Genomic DNA, 13,918 nt, shown 5'->3' with positions numbered 1-13,918 from the left:
TACCTCTCTACACTTGTCTCTTCCCTGACTGGCTTATTGTCTCCTTAACATGCTTTCCTCTCTCAGGGCAGGACTGGTGCTCCTGGTCCTCAAGGTCCCCCTGGAAGAACTGCTGCAAAAGGCGAAAGAGTGAGTGAGGAGGCCATGGAGATTCTCCCAGGGTGCACCTCATAGTGTTCTTGGGGGTTTTAGGAGGAAGAAGAAAGAAGCAGTTAAAACCATGGGGGTATTTCTAGAAGCCTAAGTGGAGACTGTAAGCCACAATGGAGATTTGGGGAGGCTCTGAAGTAGAGGGCTAGAGAGCTTTGAGATCCCCTGAAGAGCTTGGGCCTCAGCCTCTTCACTGCCTTGTGCTCCATGCAGCCATTCACTACCCCACTGCTCTACCCCTGATAACACTTGGGACTTGTGAGGTGGGAGCACTGGTTAGTAGAGTGGTATTCCTCAAGAAAATCAGGGCAGTGGGAGAGGATCTTTTTCTGCTCTGATCTCTTTGCCTATTTAGGGTTTTCCTGGAGCAGAAGGGCCTCCAGGCAGCCCTGGCCTTCCTGGGACTCCTGGGACCCCTGGGACGCCTGGTGTGAAGGTAAGCAAGCCTTAGGCTGGTGGAGTGGCTCAAAAGGTAGAGCACTGCCTAACAAGTGGGAGGCCTTGAGTTCAAACCCCAGTGCCACCAAAAATAAAAAGAAGTTAAGAAGCCTTGCCCTTGCTGGTCATGGTGGGATGGGGCAATTGCTTGAGAGGGCAGGTGGTCCTCACTGTTGTGACTCTGGCCTCCATTTTTAGGGCTCCCCAGGGTGGAATGGTCCTCGTGGGGAACCTGTAAGTATCCTCCTTTGTCTGTTTTCCCAGTGCCTTCCCAGGGTTGTACAGGGTGGGGAGCCTGGGGTAGGGGGCGCTGTTGGCCCATGGAACCACCCTGAGACTTACCTGAGGCTAAGCACTACCCTCTACTCTGTTTTGTCCTCAGGGAGAGCGAGGACCTCGAGGCCCAAAGGGAGAGCCGGTAGGTGAAGGGGGAAGAGGGGCCAGGGTGTTCCAGGGAGAAGCACGGTTGCTCCAGACCAGGCTCTGTGCAGGGTCTAAGGCATGGTAAGGAATAGCTGGGGTATCTCTAGGGGCTTCCATCTATTCTGAATCCTGCCCACCTCTCTGCACCTGCAGGGGGAGCCTGGGCAAGTCATAGGAGGCGAGGGATCAGTGATTCCTGGGAGGAAAGGGGACCCTGGACCTTCGGTAAGTCCCAGGGTATGTGGAGGCAAGTGGTGTGGGGCACCAGCAGGGGAGTGAGAGTGAAGTGTGTGCATTACACCTGTGCTTTGTTTCCTCCATCAGGGTCCCCCTGGACCTCGTGGCCCTTTAGGGGACCCGGGACCTCGTGGTCCCCCAGGGCTTCCTGGAACAGCCATGAAGGTGACAGCATGACTCACATAAGGTCTTACGACCTTCATGTGATTCAGAGACGTGGTTACCCCATTGAAGCCCATACAAACCCTACTGATTGTCCTGACCTTTGACTCCCACCTTTGCCATTGACTCCCCAGTTCCCCAATGATCCCTTCAATCCCATTTAACTCCATGACTCTCCCCCATCCTGGTATCTTGGGGAAGGAAATATGGTCCAGAGTCATGGGGTTATGATCTGTCTTCCAGGGTGACAAAGGTGATCGTGGGGAACGGGTAAGTGAAGGACAAGGTATGCTGGGGATGGCTTGGAGTTTGATTCTCCTGGTCATCCCCTGACCTGTCATTCTCTTCTAGGGTCCCCCTGGACCAGGTATTGGTGGCACTGCACAGGGGGAGCCGGGGCTGCCGGTGAGGGGGCCTTGAGGCTCTGCTAGGGAACTTGCTGAAGGCTGTGGGTAGATGGGAGGTTCTGCTGTGGTTGGGACTGGGCTTAATTGTTCTTGGCTTACATGTTTACTCACTTCCTCCTAGGGCATTCCTGGAAGTCCTGGACCCCAAGGCCCAGTTGGCACCTCTGGAGAGAAAGGAGAGAAGGTAGGAAACCTGACCTTTGGGTGTCCCAGTTCTGGAGCAGGAGGCTGGGTGCTGGGGGCATGGCCTCCCCTGGGTCTTTCCACCATATGTTTATCCTTCAGGGTGATTGTGAGGTTGGAGTCCCAGGCCTCCCAGGACAACCTGGGACCCCGGGTGAGCCGGTGAGTTAGGGGCCATGGGTTCTGAATGTGGTGGGCATCAACCCCCTACTCCACACTTGTTCCCAAACTTAAACTCTGAACTAAGCCAGGAGCCAGTGGCTCACACCTATAATCCTAGCTATTTGGAAGGCTGAGATCAGGAAGATCTCAGATTGAGGCCCAGCCAAGGCAAATAGTGCATGAGACTCCATCTCCAAAATAACCAGAGCAAAATGGACCGGAGGTGTGAGTCAAGGGATAGAGTACCTGGGGAAATAGTTTCCTAGACCCCCATCTCCAAAATAACAAGAGCAAAATGAACTGGAGGTGTGGCTTCAAGCAGCAGAGCACTTGCTTTTCAAGTGTGAATCCCTGAGTTCAAACCCCAGCCCCCCCTTCCCTCCCCGACACACAAAATCTCTGAACTCCCAAATCCATGCCTTTTAGGGCCTGAGGGGACTTCCTGGAGCTACTGGCCTCAAAGTGAGTACCAGTTAAGAGGTCAGGAAATAAGGGTTTGTCTAAGTGAGAGGCTATGGTTTCAGAGGGGTATGGTTGTAAACTGAGGCATCTTGTTTGGGGTTCACTAGTCAAGATCCTTCTCTTACCATCCTTCTCTTCTTAGGGTGACCGAGGGCTGACAGGGACACCGGGTGAGACTGGAGAAAAAGTAAGTGCATCCTGGGAGACCTGGGAGGATCTGGAGCCAGACCTCTGACCTCTGACCTCTTCTGTTTCATCAGGGCGAACGGGGACTCCCTGGCTCAGTGGGACCTCAGGTAAGCCCACTGACCTCAATGCCAACTGACCTGTGGACTCTGCCCTCTCCTGGTTCTGACTTCTTGCCCTTAACTCCCACTGCCCCTGACCTCCATCCATCTTCACATGACTCCTAATCCCTACTGATGCAGGCCTTAGCCTTGACTCCACAGACCTGGCATTTAACTTTCTGACTCAGCTGAACCAACTTTGCTTTTTTTTTGGCAGTACTGGGTTTGAACTCAGGGCCTTGCACTTGCTAGGCAGGCACTGTACCACTTGAGCCACTCTGCCAGCCCTCAGCTAAACCAACTTTGGCTTTCACTGACCTGGTCTCTGTCCCGCTGAGTTTGACTCCTGCCAACATAAATCTTGATCCTCTATGATCCCTCCTCTCCATCCCCAATCCCCACGTCTACCCCCTGTTTGCCCATAATCCTCCTGGCCCCCATCCACCTGGAGCAGCACTTCTGTTTTTTCTTCCTCAGGGGCCACCTGGGGTTGCTGGACGTCCTGGAGCTGAGGGTCCTGAGGTGAGACTGTGACTGTGGTGGGACTAGGAGTGGGGCTTTCCTGTGCTTCCTCATGATACTCTCCTGAGCTCACACTCTGTCCTTGTATAGGGGCCACCAGGACCCGCTGGTCGCCGAGGAGAGAAGGTGGGTCTTGGACTGGGGGTTGTGTCATCTGACAGCAGGGTTGTGGCAGGTGGGACACTGGAACCTTGAGTTCCTAGGTGAGTTTCTGACCTGTCCCTGCCTCTATCCTGTCTGTACAGGGAGAGCCTGGTCGCCCTGGGGACCCTGCAGTGGTGGTGAGCGAGGGGAGGATGGGACCCTGAACCCAGCTCACCCTGTAGCTGTAAACCACTGTTTTAGGCTGTGACTCCACAACCCTGGAACTCTGGAGAGACTTGAGCTCTGTGACTCTCCTTATGCTATACCCTGCCTTTGGAACCCTAGCTGATCCCATAACCACCATACTGATTACAAGCTTAGTGTTAACTCATTTGTATAACTCATACCCTGCTCTCATTGGTGACCCTGTGACCTCTGGGCAGAGACTATGACTTCCAGTTCTATATAACCCCTATCCCAACAAGTCTTTGGTCCTGTATAATCTAGGCTTGGACCAAGCTGTGCCTATCTCGTTTGTTTTTAGGGTCCTAATGGTGCTGGAGCCAAAGGAGAAAAGGTATATTTGGTAAGGGGAGGTGAGGTTGTTTCAGAGTTGAGGCCAAGGTCATAGGACCTATCTCTCTGCCTGGCTGGAAGTCACAAGTGTTACAGTGTGATTTCTGGGCTGTGGAGTACCACTGATGGTCTTTGTTACCTTCAGGGAGATGTGGGTCCCGCTGGGCCCAGAGGAGCTGCTGGGATCAAAGGGGAACAGGTGAGTGAGGGAAGGTGTTTAGGGTATGGGGCAGGAGAAGGTTATACCCTCTTTACTTCTGATGCTTCTATCCATAGGGCCTACCTGGGTTGGTTCTTCCTGGAGACCCTGGCCCCAAGGGAGACCCTGGAGACCAGGTATATAAATATGCGGTGGGGGTGTGTGACAGAGGGAGAAGAGGTGGTGACTGGGAGTCTTGACTAAGTACCGTCCCCCCCTTCCTAATGTCTCAGGGTCCCATTGGCCTCACTGGCAGAGCAGGACCCCCGGTGAGTATTTGTGACTTGGAATAACCTCAGTGTTTCTGAGCTTACCTCTTCTCAAAGGCTGCCTATTGCATGCATTCTCATCACCTCACTCTTGTCTCCCCCACAGGGTAACTCAGGAACTCCTGGAGAGAAGGGAGATGCTGGGCGACCTGGCCCTCCAGGACCTGTTGGCCCCCGAGGACGAGATGTAAGAGACTGGAATTGGGGGACTTATGGGAATAAGGAAGTAAAGGTGTTACCAGCATCACTGGGGTCATGGAACCAGGGCTGACTCTCATGTCTCACAGGGTGAAGCTGGTGAGAAAGGTGACGAGGGTCCCCCGGTAAGACTCCTCCCCACTGTGATTTCTGATCCTTTACCTTTGAGCTGTGGTCCCAAGGCTTTGGGGGACCTCACCAGGTCATCTAGTCTGTCTCCTGTATTATGTTCAGCTGGTTCCCAGACGCTCTCTACCCCTATTCCCTGAGTTAGTTAGACCCTTTTCTACCTCACAAAACAACTTTTCTCTCCATTCCCAGGGTGACCCAGGTTTGCCTGGAAAAGCAGGAGAGCGTGGCCTTCGGGTGAGCCTTTACAGAGAGAGGGAAGCGGGGAAGGGGAGACCCTATAGTCAAGAAGGTGATAGGAAATACTGGGGAGTGAGGGGTGATTGATGAGAGACCTAGAAGCTTGGGGTGATAGGAAACTCTGGCATGAATTTTGGAGTGATGGAAAGCATGGGGAAGTTTAGGGACTCATAGGGGAGCTTTCAAAATGCTGAGGAGTTTGTCTCAGAGTAGCTGCTCTTCTTAGGGGGCGCCTGGAGCCCGGGGACCTGTAGGTGAAAAGGGAGACCAGGGCGATCCTGGAGAGGATGGACGAAATGTGAGTCCTCAACTCTGACCCATTACCCCTAACCTCACCTCAACTCCCAACCATCCAATTTCCAGTTCCCATTCCTGCCACCCCAGCCCTGAAATGCTAACCCTTACAATCTTTCAAAGCCACCAGGACCCCATGAGTCCTCATGGTGCTTCCTCATCTCTCCAAAACTGCTGTCTTCCCTGAATGACCCTTATCCCTGGCTTTCTGCAGGGCAGCCCAGGACCATCAGGACCCAAGGGTGACCGTGGGGATCCGGTGAGTGGTACTGGGCCTGGGTTCTGATAGGATGGAGATTTCATTGGTGCTGATGCCAGAAGTGGCCAGTGTCCACAGAAGGGGAGCACTTATGACCACCCCCAGTCCTGGTCTACCTTCTGGGGATTGGCATTTGGGGGTGCTATTGGGAATTTGGGCATACAGTTGAGCCCAGGGCAAACATGAACTATGCCTTGGGACCTCAGGGGTCCTGTTAATTATAATTGTTTCCTTTCCCAGGGCCCTCCAGGTCCCCCTGGACGACTGGTAAGCACTGAACTCGCTCTAGTCCTCTGCCATCTCTTTCACCTGCCTCTGTTGACTCCACACTATCCTCTCACCCCTTCCACTTCTTCCATGGTTACCCCAACACCTCCACTGATCCTCATAGCCCCTCACTGACAAGTTCCTCTTGTTGAAGTTTCCTTCTCACTTGTCATTCCCCCACAGGTAGATGCAGGACTTGGAGCCAGAGAAAAGGTACTGGGGTCTGTGGGTGGAGTGAAGTTGTGAGTATAGGAAAGATCCCAATGCCCTTCTTGACAGGACCTATCTTAGGTGTGCCTTGGGGCTCAGGGGCTGTTCCCTTAGCAAGCCTGTCTCTGCCACAGGGAGAGCCTGGGGACCGTGGACAGGAAGGTCCTCGAGGACCCAAGGGTGACCCCGGCCCCCCTGGAGCCTCTGGGGAGAGAGTGAGTGTGGTTGGCCCTGTCAGGGGGTGTGGGACTGGAAAAGCCTGCTCTGATTCTTCCTCCCTCTGTCCTAGGGCATTGATGGGCTGCGGGGGCCACCAGGACCACAGGTGAGTGCTGTACTTTACCCACTCAGCCTAAGTCCCCATCTCACTCTCACCTCTTAACTGACCTTGTTTGCTCTAGGGAGACCCAGGTGTCCGAGGCGCAGTAGGAGAAAAGGTGAGAGGGTGTGGGTATGCCTGGCTCTCAGATCCATTTCAGCCTACAAGGTCTCTTACTATTCTGTTTTCCTCAGGGTGACCGGGGCCCCCCTGGGCTGGATGGCCGGAGTGGGCTAGATGGAAAGCCAGGAGCCCCTGGCCCCCCTGGGCTGCATGTGAGTCATCGTAATCACTTCTGGTCATCCCCTTCACAAGAGGGCCTGAGACCTCATTGGCTGGTCGTAGTCTTGAGCTCTGGGACCAGATGTATTAGCTATGTCTCTTCCCAGAACCCTGCCTGGGAAAAGCATACCACTGCCATGAGGCCTTGGGTTCGCAGCAGGTGCGGACCCTCATCTTATTATGGTCCTAACTTTGAGTCTCTCCTCAGGGTGCTGCAGGCAAAGCTGGGGACCCAGGGAGAGATGTAAGTGAAGGGAGATGTGAGACAGAGGGTGGCTCAGGGGTCCAGTATAAGCCCCAGACATGTCATAGTCACAGCATCAGTGAGAGCAGGGGTAGTTGGTCCTGCCCTATATTTGGAAGGGGTCTCAGGCCCTTGGCAGCAGGCTTTAGCAAGACCCCTTCCTGACCTTCTTTGCCTTGGGGAACTTAATAGTGCCCCAAGTTCTGGGGTTCTTCCCTTGGGAGTCTCAGCAGGGGCCCCCAACTCACTGGGTCTGTGCCTCAGTGGATCTCAATGGAACCTCCTGATCCTGGGGGTCTCTACAGTGGAGGAAGATCTTTGTGAGGTCCTCCCAGTCCCTGGAGTGTGTCCCAAGGGACATCTCAGAGGCTCTGTCATTCCTAGCAAAGACTTTTCCAGGGGCTTCCTGGCCTCCGAGGAGAACAGGGCCCCCCTGGGCCCCTTGGGCCCCCTGGAGCACCGGTGAGTCCAGGCTTTTATGCTACCCTCTTGATCCCTTCTTTCCCTCACCTGAGCCCTGACATCTGATTGCTGATCTATTCCCACAGGGAAAGGCAGGCGAGGATGGAAAACCTGGCCTGAATGGGAAAAATGTGAGTGTCCAGGGCAGCATCAGCTAAGAAACACCAGTGCATGCATGCAGTTCAGATACTCAGACAATAACACACAAGGCACATGTGCTGATATGCATAGGCACACACTAACACTTGAAAACCCAGCCCAGACATGCAGATGCATCTGAAATGTAGTTCTAGGTGCATGCACAGGTAACCTTGCAGACATGTAATGAGTTAGTTGGATGTGTCAGCTTGTGTCTTGATAGGCTGATATGTGTTAAGATAAACCACAGCTAGTGGGCTCAGGTAAAGAGCCACAGACACAAGTCAAGAGGTGTAAACACCACGGCATGAAGCCACATTTAGTAACACATGGAAAAAAGTTGACACACAGAACTTCCACTTGGACTCAGATCTGTGTGACATGGACCCAGGACTGCATGTGGACTTGTGTTGAGACATAGATATACATTCATGGCTCTGCCATGTGACACATATGGAGGCAAAATGACACATGTATATATATCTACAGTCACCCACATACATATGACCACACACATTGAGATACATGCAAGAGTTGCAGACAGATGCCAAGACTTAATAGGTCTCAAGACACTGGGGATCTGGGCATATGTGTGAAAGCCCATGCTCTCAATCAGACATGATTGTGCCAGTCTGCCAAGATGAGCAGACAGACTGAGACACACAGTCACCTTCCAGGACACATGGACACACAGACTCAGGTACAAATGCTAAGACACATGGATATACACATTCCTAGGACCTGGGGGTTACTCACCACCTCTGAGACTCATGGATGTGGAGTTAGATCTACAGAGTCGGAGGCAGGAGGACGTGTGCAGGTACGCTTGGATGTGAGCGTGCCCCTGTAGGCACACTGGTAGACATGCAGCAGCAGCTCACTCAGATGAGAACATGCCACACTCCAAGACACACAGAGCCATGGAGTTATAGGCACAGACTTGCAGTCACAGTCATCTGAAATCTGCTGAGACAGTGTCCTTCAGCCAGACACCAATGACTGTTTGGTCTGATATGAATCTTCTGCCCACAGGGAGAACCTGGGGACCCTGGAGAAGATGGAAGAAAGGTAAAGCTACTCTCCTGGGGTCTGCTCTGGTCTCAGATTGGGCCATGTCTAAAAAAATCCATGTCTTTCTTAGGGGGAGAAGGGAGATTCAGGTGCTCCTGGGAGAGAAGTGAGTGCTGGAATTTTCTGTATTCTCTGACTCCTGATCCTGACCCTGAGATATGGCTTTACTTTTTCCTGGGGCTTCAGGGTCCTGATGCTGTCTGCATCCCCCACAGGGTCACGATGGCCCCAAGGGTGAGCATGGAGCTCCCGGTAGCCCTGGAGTCCCAGGCCCTCCAGGTCTCCCAGGGCAGGTTGGCCCTCCTGGCCAAGTGAGTACCCCATGGTAGTTCTGGGACTTGGGAGCAAAAGATGCCATTATGTTCCCTGGGGGATATCCTGCTGGGATGCCATGATCCTGTGTAACCCCTTTTCATTCTCATATATCAGGGTTTTCCTGGTGTTCCAGGAAGTGTGGGGCCCAAGGTGAGTATGAGTATATGGGGTGGGGGCTGACCAGGATTGTGGGACATTTTCCCCACCTGATCACTCTCTGTTTTCAGGGTGACCGTGGGGAGACTGGATCCAAAGGGGAACAGGTGAGGCCCCCACCTTTTTTACTTGCCCAGGTAGCCATGGCATCCACATATGTACAATGACCCCCAAGCTGTGTCCTAGCAGCCTGTCTTTTGATGTCTCCAGGGCCTCCCTGGAGAGCGCGGTCTGAGAGGAGAACCTGGGAGCATGGTGGTGAGCCAACCTTGGGACCTGTTCCTTGCTGCTCATTTGCATACTCAAAGGGGCCACCTCTCTGTCCCCTTCTCCTTGCTACATGGCTCCATGGGTTCTGTCCTCTGTGCTCAGTTCTCTGGCCCATTGGGACTCCTGTAACCTACACTCTTGAGAACTTGGGCAGTGGCAATAGGCCAGAGAGAAGCTGCTGGTAGCCTCAAGTCAGGCCTCAGCAGAGGGTTAAAGAGTACACTGGACAAGAGGGTGTGGAGGCTCTTTCTAGGGGACAGTGTAGGGTGGGGGGTAGGGGCTTCTCTTTTTTGCGCAGGCCCTCACCATCCCTGTGTTCCCAGAATGCGGAGCGGTTGCTGGAAACTATTGGTATCAAGGTAGGTTAGTAGCTTATGGGTTCCATGGGGCAAGCAGTGCCCAAAGGGCCAAGTGGTGGCAGCTATAGACCCTGTTTCTCTGTCCTCTCACTATTTTTCAGGCATCTTCCCTGAGGGAAATCATGCAGACTTGGGATGAGAGCTCTGGCAGCTTTCTGCCTGTGCCCGAACGGAGTCGCGGCCCCAAGGGGGACCCGGGAGAGCGGGGTCCCCCAGGCAAGGAGGTGAATGAGTGGTGCCTGCACAGCAGATATTTCCCGTGGAGGCAGTTATACAGCTACCAGCATTCATTCTTCTGTTCCTCCAGGGCTCCATCGGCTTTCCTGGAGAACGTGGGCTGAAGGGAGATCGTGGAGACCCTGGCCCCCAGGGGCCTCCTGGCCTTGCCCTTGGGGAGAGGGGCCCCCCTGGACCTGCTGGCCTTGCTGGAGAGCCTGGAAAGCCTGGCATTCCTGGGCTCCCAGGCAGGGCTGGGGGTACAGGAGAGGCAGGAAGACCAGGAGAGAGGGTGAGCCTGGGGGATGGCTAGGAGAGCTAGGGAAGTGGGACCAGGAGGAGCTGGGTTCCCCATGGACATAGTCCTTACCCTGCCATTTGCATTTCAGGGAGAACGGGGAGAGAAAGGAGAACGTGGAGACCAAGTAAGCTAGGAGGGGCTCCATGAGCAGGGGCTGCTTGGGAGCTGTGCTGGCGTAGACATCCTATTTTCTTTTCTGCAGGGTAGAGATGGCCTTCCTGGCCCCCCTGGACCTCCTGGCCCTCCTGGCCCAAAGGTGAGGTGATCACTCCAGCCCTATTACTAACAACCAGGAGGCTACCCTTAGCTCGCGGCTGAGAAATTCTATGTGGTGTCTAACCCCATGATGTTGTAATCCTGTGGCCATTGTGATCCCTCCATTCTTCTGTGACAGACTCATCTCTCCTCCATGACCTTGTGCTTGTAGGTGGCCCTAGATGGGCCAGGTTCTGGACTCTTTGGAGAACAAGGAGCCCCTGGACTCAAGGGTGCTAAGGTCAGTGTGGGATCAGCCTGAGGGCCACCCTTTGCCATGGCACCAGTAACTGACTTGGCATCTCATCCCCACAGGGAGAACCAGGCAGTGATGGTGACCAAGGCCCCAAAGGAGACAGGGTAAGACCTACCCTATCATGTTTTCCCCTCCTGTATGGGGCATACCAGGTGTGGTATGCATATGTACATGGGTACATGGCAAGGACTGGAGGCTCAGGACATGAAAATCTGCTTGCAGGGTGTGCCAGGCATCAAGGGAGACCGGGGAGAGCCTGGCCAGAGAGGTCATGATGGCAATCCGGTGAGTCTTTGCCCCCATGGACACACGTGTGCAAAAACACCATCCTTATCTGTGTTCTCCTATGTGCAGGGCTGAAGTTGACACTGCCTAGAAATATCCAGGTTCTGCCTCTGGCTGACTAGAGGCATGGTGGGTGGGGGCTATGAGGGCATAAAGGCAGAGTTGCCTTAACTCTGTTTTCTACAGGGTCTACCAGGAGAACGTGGTGTGGCTGGGCTTGAAGGGAAGCCGGTGAGTGGCAACAGGAGCAGTCTGCCTGGGCTCTGGGACCTCTGGTGTGTGTGTGACCAAGTGGGTGGTGCCTTTGTGCACAGGTGTGGATACAAGTGCATGGTGTCTGTGAGAGGCTTAGGCCACATGTGAGGGGCAGGCCATGAGTGCATGATGATATATGCCTGGGAGGGTGAGGGCATGGAAGTGGGTCCCAGGAAAAGCCCCCAGAAGGTGTGAACAGGCCCAAGTGAGGCCCAGATCAAGGTTCATCAGCCCCTTCTCTATGCAGGGTCTGCAGGGTCCAAGGGGGGCCCCTGGCCCTGTGGTGAGTACCTGAGAAACCTCACTTCTCTTGTCCCCATCCCGTGCCCAACCCCAAAGAGTAGTACTGCGTATTTTCCCTGGTTGGGTAAGGCTGGCTCTCTTCATCAGACTGTCTCCAACAGGGTGGCCATGGAGACCCTGGACCACCCGGTGCTCCAGTGAGTGACAGGGAAGCACTTCCTTCTTGGGGGTACTGGAGGGGTGGGATGGGTGTCCATCACTGCTGATGAGCCAGGCATTGTTTATGTGAATCTCTGAGCGCAGGCAGATAATGCTGACCACTGTCCCCTGTCTTGACACTTCTCTCTAGGGTCTTGCTGGCCCTGCAGGACCCCAGGGACCTTCTGGCCTGAAGGTGAGTATAGGTGTGTGGGAGTACATGGGTTGGAGGAGGAGGTAGTTCCTTCAAGCTCTGTCCAACCCAGAGTAAGATCTGCCAACCTCCTGGGATGTCATTCCCTGCGATGGGGCTGAGCACCAAGAGCCCCTCCAAGTGGGCTCTGCTCATGTGGTCCTGGGTCCTTTGCAGGGGGAGCCTGGAGAGACAGGACCCCCAGGACGGGTGAGTGGATCAGCTCATGGCATAGGGTCACAGGGAGACAGGTGGGGTTGGCACTGCTCTGAACTTTGTCTTCTTTTAGGGCCTACCTGGACCTACTGGAGCTGTGGGACTTCCTGGCCCCCCTGGCCCTTCAGGCCTTGTGGTAAGTGAGTTGCTGTGACCCTTACAGGGACACCATGTTCCCAACTCCAGGTTCCATGTTCAAACATGGAACCCATGTTCTCCCATGGTTCCTTGTCCCATGTTACCCTCACATCTATTCCCCCTCAGGGTCCGCAGGGGTCACCAGGTTTGCCTGGACAAGTGGTAAGTCCTGGAAGTCGGGGCTGGGCTCCAGGGGTTAAAGGTCAACAGTCAGGTCCCTGACTGAGCTCCTTTTTCTCAGGGGGAGACAGGGAAACCAGGAGCTCCAGGTCGTGATGGTGCCAGTGGAAAGGATGGAGACAGAGGAGGCCCTGGTGTGCCAGTATGTGTTCTGGGAAGAACTCCTGGAGGGTCTATTGCTGGGCAACAGTTGTGTGCCTGGATATGAGGAGGGCACAGCAGGGACAGGACTGTAGAGAGACTCTGAGTTCTTCATGCTGCTTTACCACAGGGGTCACCAGGTCTGCCTGGTCCTGTTGGACCTAAAGGAGAACCTGGACCCATTGGAGCCCCTGGACAGGTAACCTTTGACTCTGACCTCCACCCCTGCACCAACTTCTCTGCCCCACCCCCAAGCCTCAGTCTCCACATCCTATCTGGGATAGTATGGTGGGGGCAGGGAGGGGGAGGCTACTGGGCAACTCACTAGGCATTCCCCACAGGTAGTGGTCGGGCCCCCTGGAGCAAAGGGAGAGAAGGTAAGCGTGTGGGAAACCTGGGAGGAGGAGCTAAGGGGAGGGGGCCAAGGAACTCCTCCGACCCCGACTTTTTTATCAGGGAGCTCCAGGAGGCCTTGCTGGAGACCTGCTGGGTGAGCCGGTGAGTGTGGCACCTCTGACCGCAAGGATCTTTGATTCATGGCTTACCCACCTTCATGACCCTCGACTTCCTATGACGTCATACCTCCCTCCTTGAGTATCATCTGTCTGTGACTGATGCTTGTGTTGCCTCTGATGCTTGTGTCTATAGGGGGCCAAAGGTGACCGAGGACTGCCAGGGCCACGGGGTGAGAAAGTGAGTGGGCCTGGCCTGCGGGTATGCGCATTGGGCAGAGAGGAGCAAGGCTGGGAGGCCAGAGCCCCTCATTACCCCTTCTTGCAGGGTGAAGCCGGCCGTGCAGGCGAGCCTGGAGACCCTGGGGAAGATGTGAGTCTGGGGTCTGGGCAGGTCCACACTTGACCTGAGGAATGTGACTTTGGACATAAGGGACATTCTCAGGCACATCTAAACCCCTGGCTCTGGCCACATATTCAGGAGCTGCCTTCTTAGAGTACATGAGAGCCACACACTCTTGACTTCTACACTCCAAGGGTTCAGGGGGTCCCAGCTCAGTTTCTGGGTGCCCTTCCTTGGTCTCGCCACAATTCTGAGTCTACACATGTGTGCTCCTGTCTGATCTCCCAGGTCTTGGGACACTACTGAGTTCCCACAGATCTGTCCTTGACCCTGTGTTTATATCTTCCTTCTCCTGCCCCTGTTTGTCTGAGTACACTGTGGTCACATCTAAACTCCCTGGGAGCAGACACAGTGGTGTCACCATCTGAGCTCCACATCTGTGGTCTCACATATCTGCGCTCATGTCTGTATT

General features: G+C 54.5%; 1 protein-coding gene across 2 annotated transcripts in view; it reads left to right on the top strand.

Annotated features, from left to right (window-relative positions):
- The window catches only part of Col7a1 (collagen type VII alpha 1 chain), a 31,449-nt gene that overhangs the window by 9,790 nt on the left and 7,741 nt on the right, over nucleotides 1-13,918 (top strand). For both annotated transcript variants that reach the window (XM_074060443.1, XM_074060442.1), the window contains exons 32-92: nucleotides 67-129; nucleotides 506-586; nucleotides 787-822; nucleotides 971-1,006; nucleotides 1,165-1,236; nucleotides 1,336-1,413; nucleotides 1,654-1,680; nucleotides 1,762-1,815; nucleotides 1,939-2,001; nucleotides 2,103-2,162; nucleotides 2,589-2,624; nucleotides 2,767-2,811; nucleotides 2,885-2,920; nucleotides 3,389-3,433; nucleotides 3,524-3,559; nucleotides 3,679-3,714; nucleotides 4,062-4,094; nucleotides 4,239-4,292; nucleotides 4,370-4,429; nucleotides 4,526-4,561; nucleotides 4,668-4,748; nucleotides 4,849-4,884; nucleotides 5,081-5,125; nucleotides 5,355-5,426; nucleotides 5,637-5,681; nucleotides 5,922-5,948; nucleotides 6,132-6,161; nucleotides 6,293-6,373; nucleotides 6,448-6,483; nucleotides 6,560-6,595; nucleotides 6,672-6,752; nucleotides 6,968-7,003; nucleotides 7,403-7,465; nucleotides 7,552-7,596; nucleotides 8,636-8,671; nucleotides 8,745-8,780; nucleotides 8,890-8,985; nucleotides 9,104-9,139; nucleotides 9,217-9,252; nucleotides 9,356-9,403; nucleotides 9,739-9,774; nucleotides 9,876-9,998; nucleotides 10,082-10,282; nucleotides 10,380-10,415; nucleotides 10,494-10,547; nucleotides 10,719-10,787; nucleotides 10,862-10,906; nucleotides 11,025-11,087; nucleotides 11,274-11,318; nucleotides 11,590-11,625; nucleotides 11,747-11,782; nucleotides 11,935-11,979; nucleotides 12,154-12,186; nucleotides 12,266-12,328; nucleotides 12,457-12,492; nucleotides 12,572-12,652; nucleotides 12,782-12,850; nucleotides 12,993-13,028; nucleotides 13,108-13,149; nucleotides 13,300-13,344; nucleotides 13,432-13,476. In XM_074060443.1, the coding sequence (XP_073916544.1) occupies nucleotides 67-129; nucleotides 506-586; nucleotides 787-822; nucleotides 971-1,006; nucleotides 1,165-1,236; nucleotides 1,336-1,413; nucleotides 1,654-1,680; nucleotides 1,762-1,815; nucleotides 1,939-2,001; nucleotides 2,103-2,162; nucleotides 2,589-2,624; nucleotides 2,767-2,811; nucleotides 2,885-2,920; nucleotides 3,389-3,433; nucleotides 3,524-3,559; nucleotides 3,679-3,714; nucleotides 4,062-4,094; nucleotides 4,239-4,292; nucleotides 4,370-4,429; nucleotides 4,526-4,561; nucleotides 4,668-4,748; nucleotides 4,849-4,884; nucleotides 5,081-5,125; nucleotides 5,355-5,426; nucleotides 5,637-5,681; nucleotides 5,922-5,948; nucleotides 6,132-6,161; nucleotides 6,293-6,373; nucleotides 6,448-6,483; nucleotides 6,560-6,595; nucleotides 6,672-6,752; nucleotides 6,968-7,003; nucleotides 7,403-7,465; nucleotides 7,552-7,596; nucleotides 8,636-8,671; nucleotides 8,745-8,780; nucleotides 8,890-8,985; nucleotides 9,104-9,139; nucleotides 9,217-9,252; nucleotides 9,356-9,403; nucleotides 9,739-9,774; nucleotides 9,876-9,998; nucleotides 10,082-10,282; nucleotides 10,380-10,415; nucleotides 10,494-10,547; nucleotides 10,719-10,787; nucleotides 10,862-10,906; nucleotides 11,025-11,087; nucleotides 11,274-11,318; nucleotides 11,590-11,625; nucleotides 11,747-11,782; nucleotides 11,935-11,979; nucleotides 12,154-12,186; nucleotides 12,266-12,328; nucleotides 12,457-12,492; nucleotides 12,572-12,652; nucleotides 12,782-12,850; nucleotides 12,993-13,028; nucleotides 13,108-13,149; nucleotides 13,300-13,344; nucleotides 13,432-13,476 (3,228 nt within the window). The remainder of the gene's footprint in view (nucleotides 1-66; nucleotides 130-505; nucleotides 587-786; nucleotides 823-970; nucleotides 1,007-1,164; nucleotides 1,237-1,335; nucleotides 1,414-1,653; nucleotides 1,681-1,761; nucleotides 1,816-1,938; nucleotides 2,002-2,102; nucleotides 2,163-2,588; nucleotides 2,625-2,766; nucleotides 2,812-2,884; nucleotides 2,921-3,388; nucleotides 3,434-3,523; nucleotides 3,560-3,678; nucleotides 3,715-4,061; nucleotides 4,095-4,238; nucleotides 4,293-4,369; nucleotides 4,430-4,525; nucleotides 4,562-4,667; nucleotides 4,749-4,848; nucleotides 4,885-5,080; nucleotides 5,126-5,354; nucleotides 5,427-5,636; nucleotides 5,682-5,921; nucleotides 5,949-6,131; nucleotides 6,162-6,292; nucleotides 6,374-6,447; nucleotides 6,484-6,559; nucleotides 6,596-6,671; nucleotides 6,753-6,967; nucleotides 7,004-7,402; nucleotides 7,466-7,551; nucleotides 7,597-8,635; nucleotides 8,672-8,744; nucleotides 8,781-8,889; nucleotides 8,986-9,103; nucleotides 9,140-9,216; nucleotides 9,253-9,355; nucleotides 9,404-9,738; nucleotides 9,775-9,875; nucleotides 9,999-10,081; nucleotides 10,283-10,379; nucleotides 10,416-10,493; nucleotides 10,548-10,718; nucleotides 10,788-10,861; nucleotides 10,907-11,024; nucleotides 11,088-11,273; nucleotides 11,319-11,589; nucleotides 11,626-11,746; nucleotides 11,783-11,934; nucleotides 11,980-12,153; nucleotides 12,187-12,265; nucleotides 12,329-12,456; nucleotides 12,493-12,571; nucleotides 12,653-12,781; nucleotides 12,851-12,992; nucleotides 13,029-13,107; nucleotides 13,150-13,299; nucleotides 13,345-13,431; nucleotides 13,477-13,918) is intronic.

Source organism: Castor canadensis, chromosome 17 (genome assembly GCF_047511655.1).
Source record: "Castor canadensis chromosome 17, mCasCan1.hap1v2, whole genome shotgun sequence".
NCBI lineage: Eukaryota > Metazoa > Chordata > Mammalia > Rodentia > Castoridae > Castor > Castor canadensis.
Note: the sequence above shows the minus strand (reverse complement) of the source record. Positions and strands in the feature narration are given on the sequence as shown.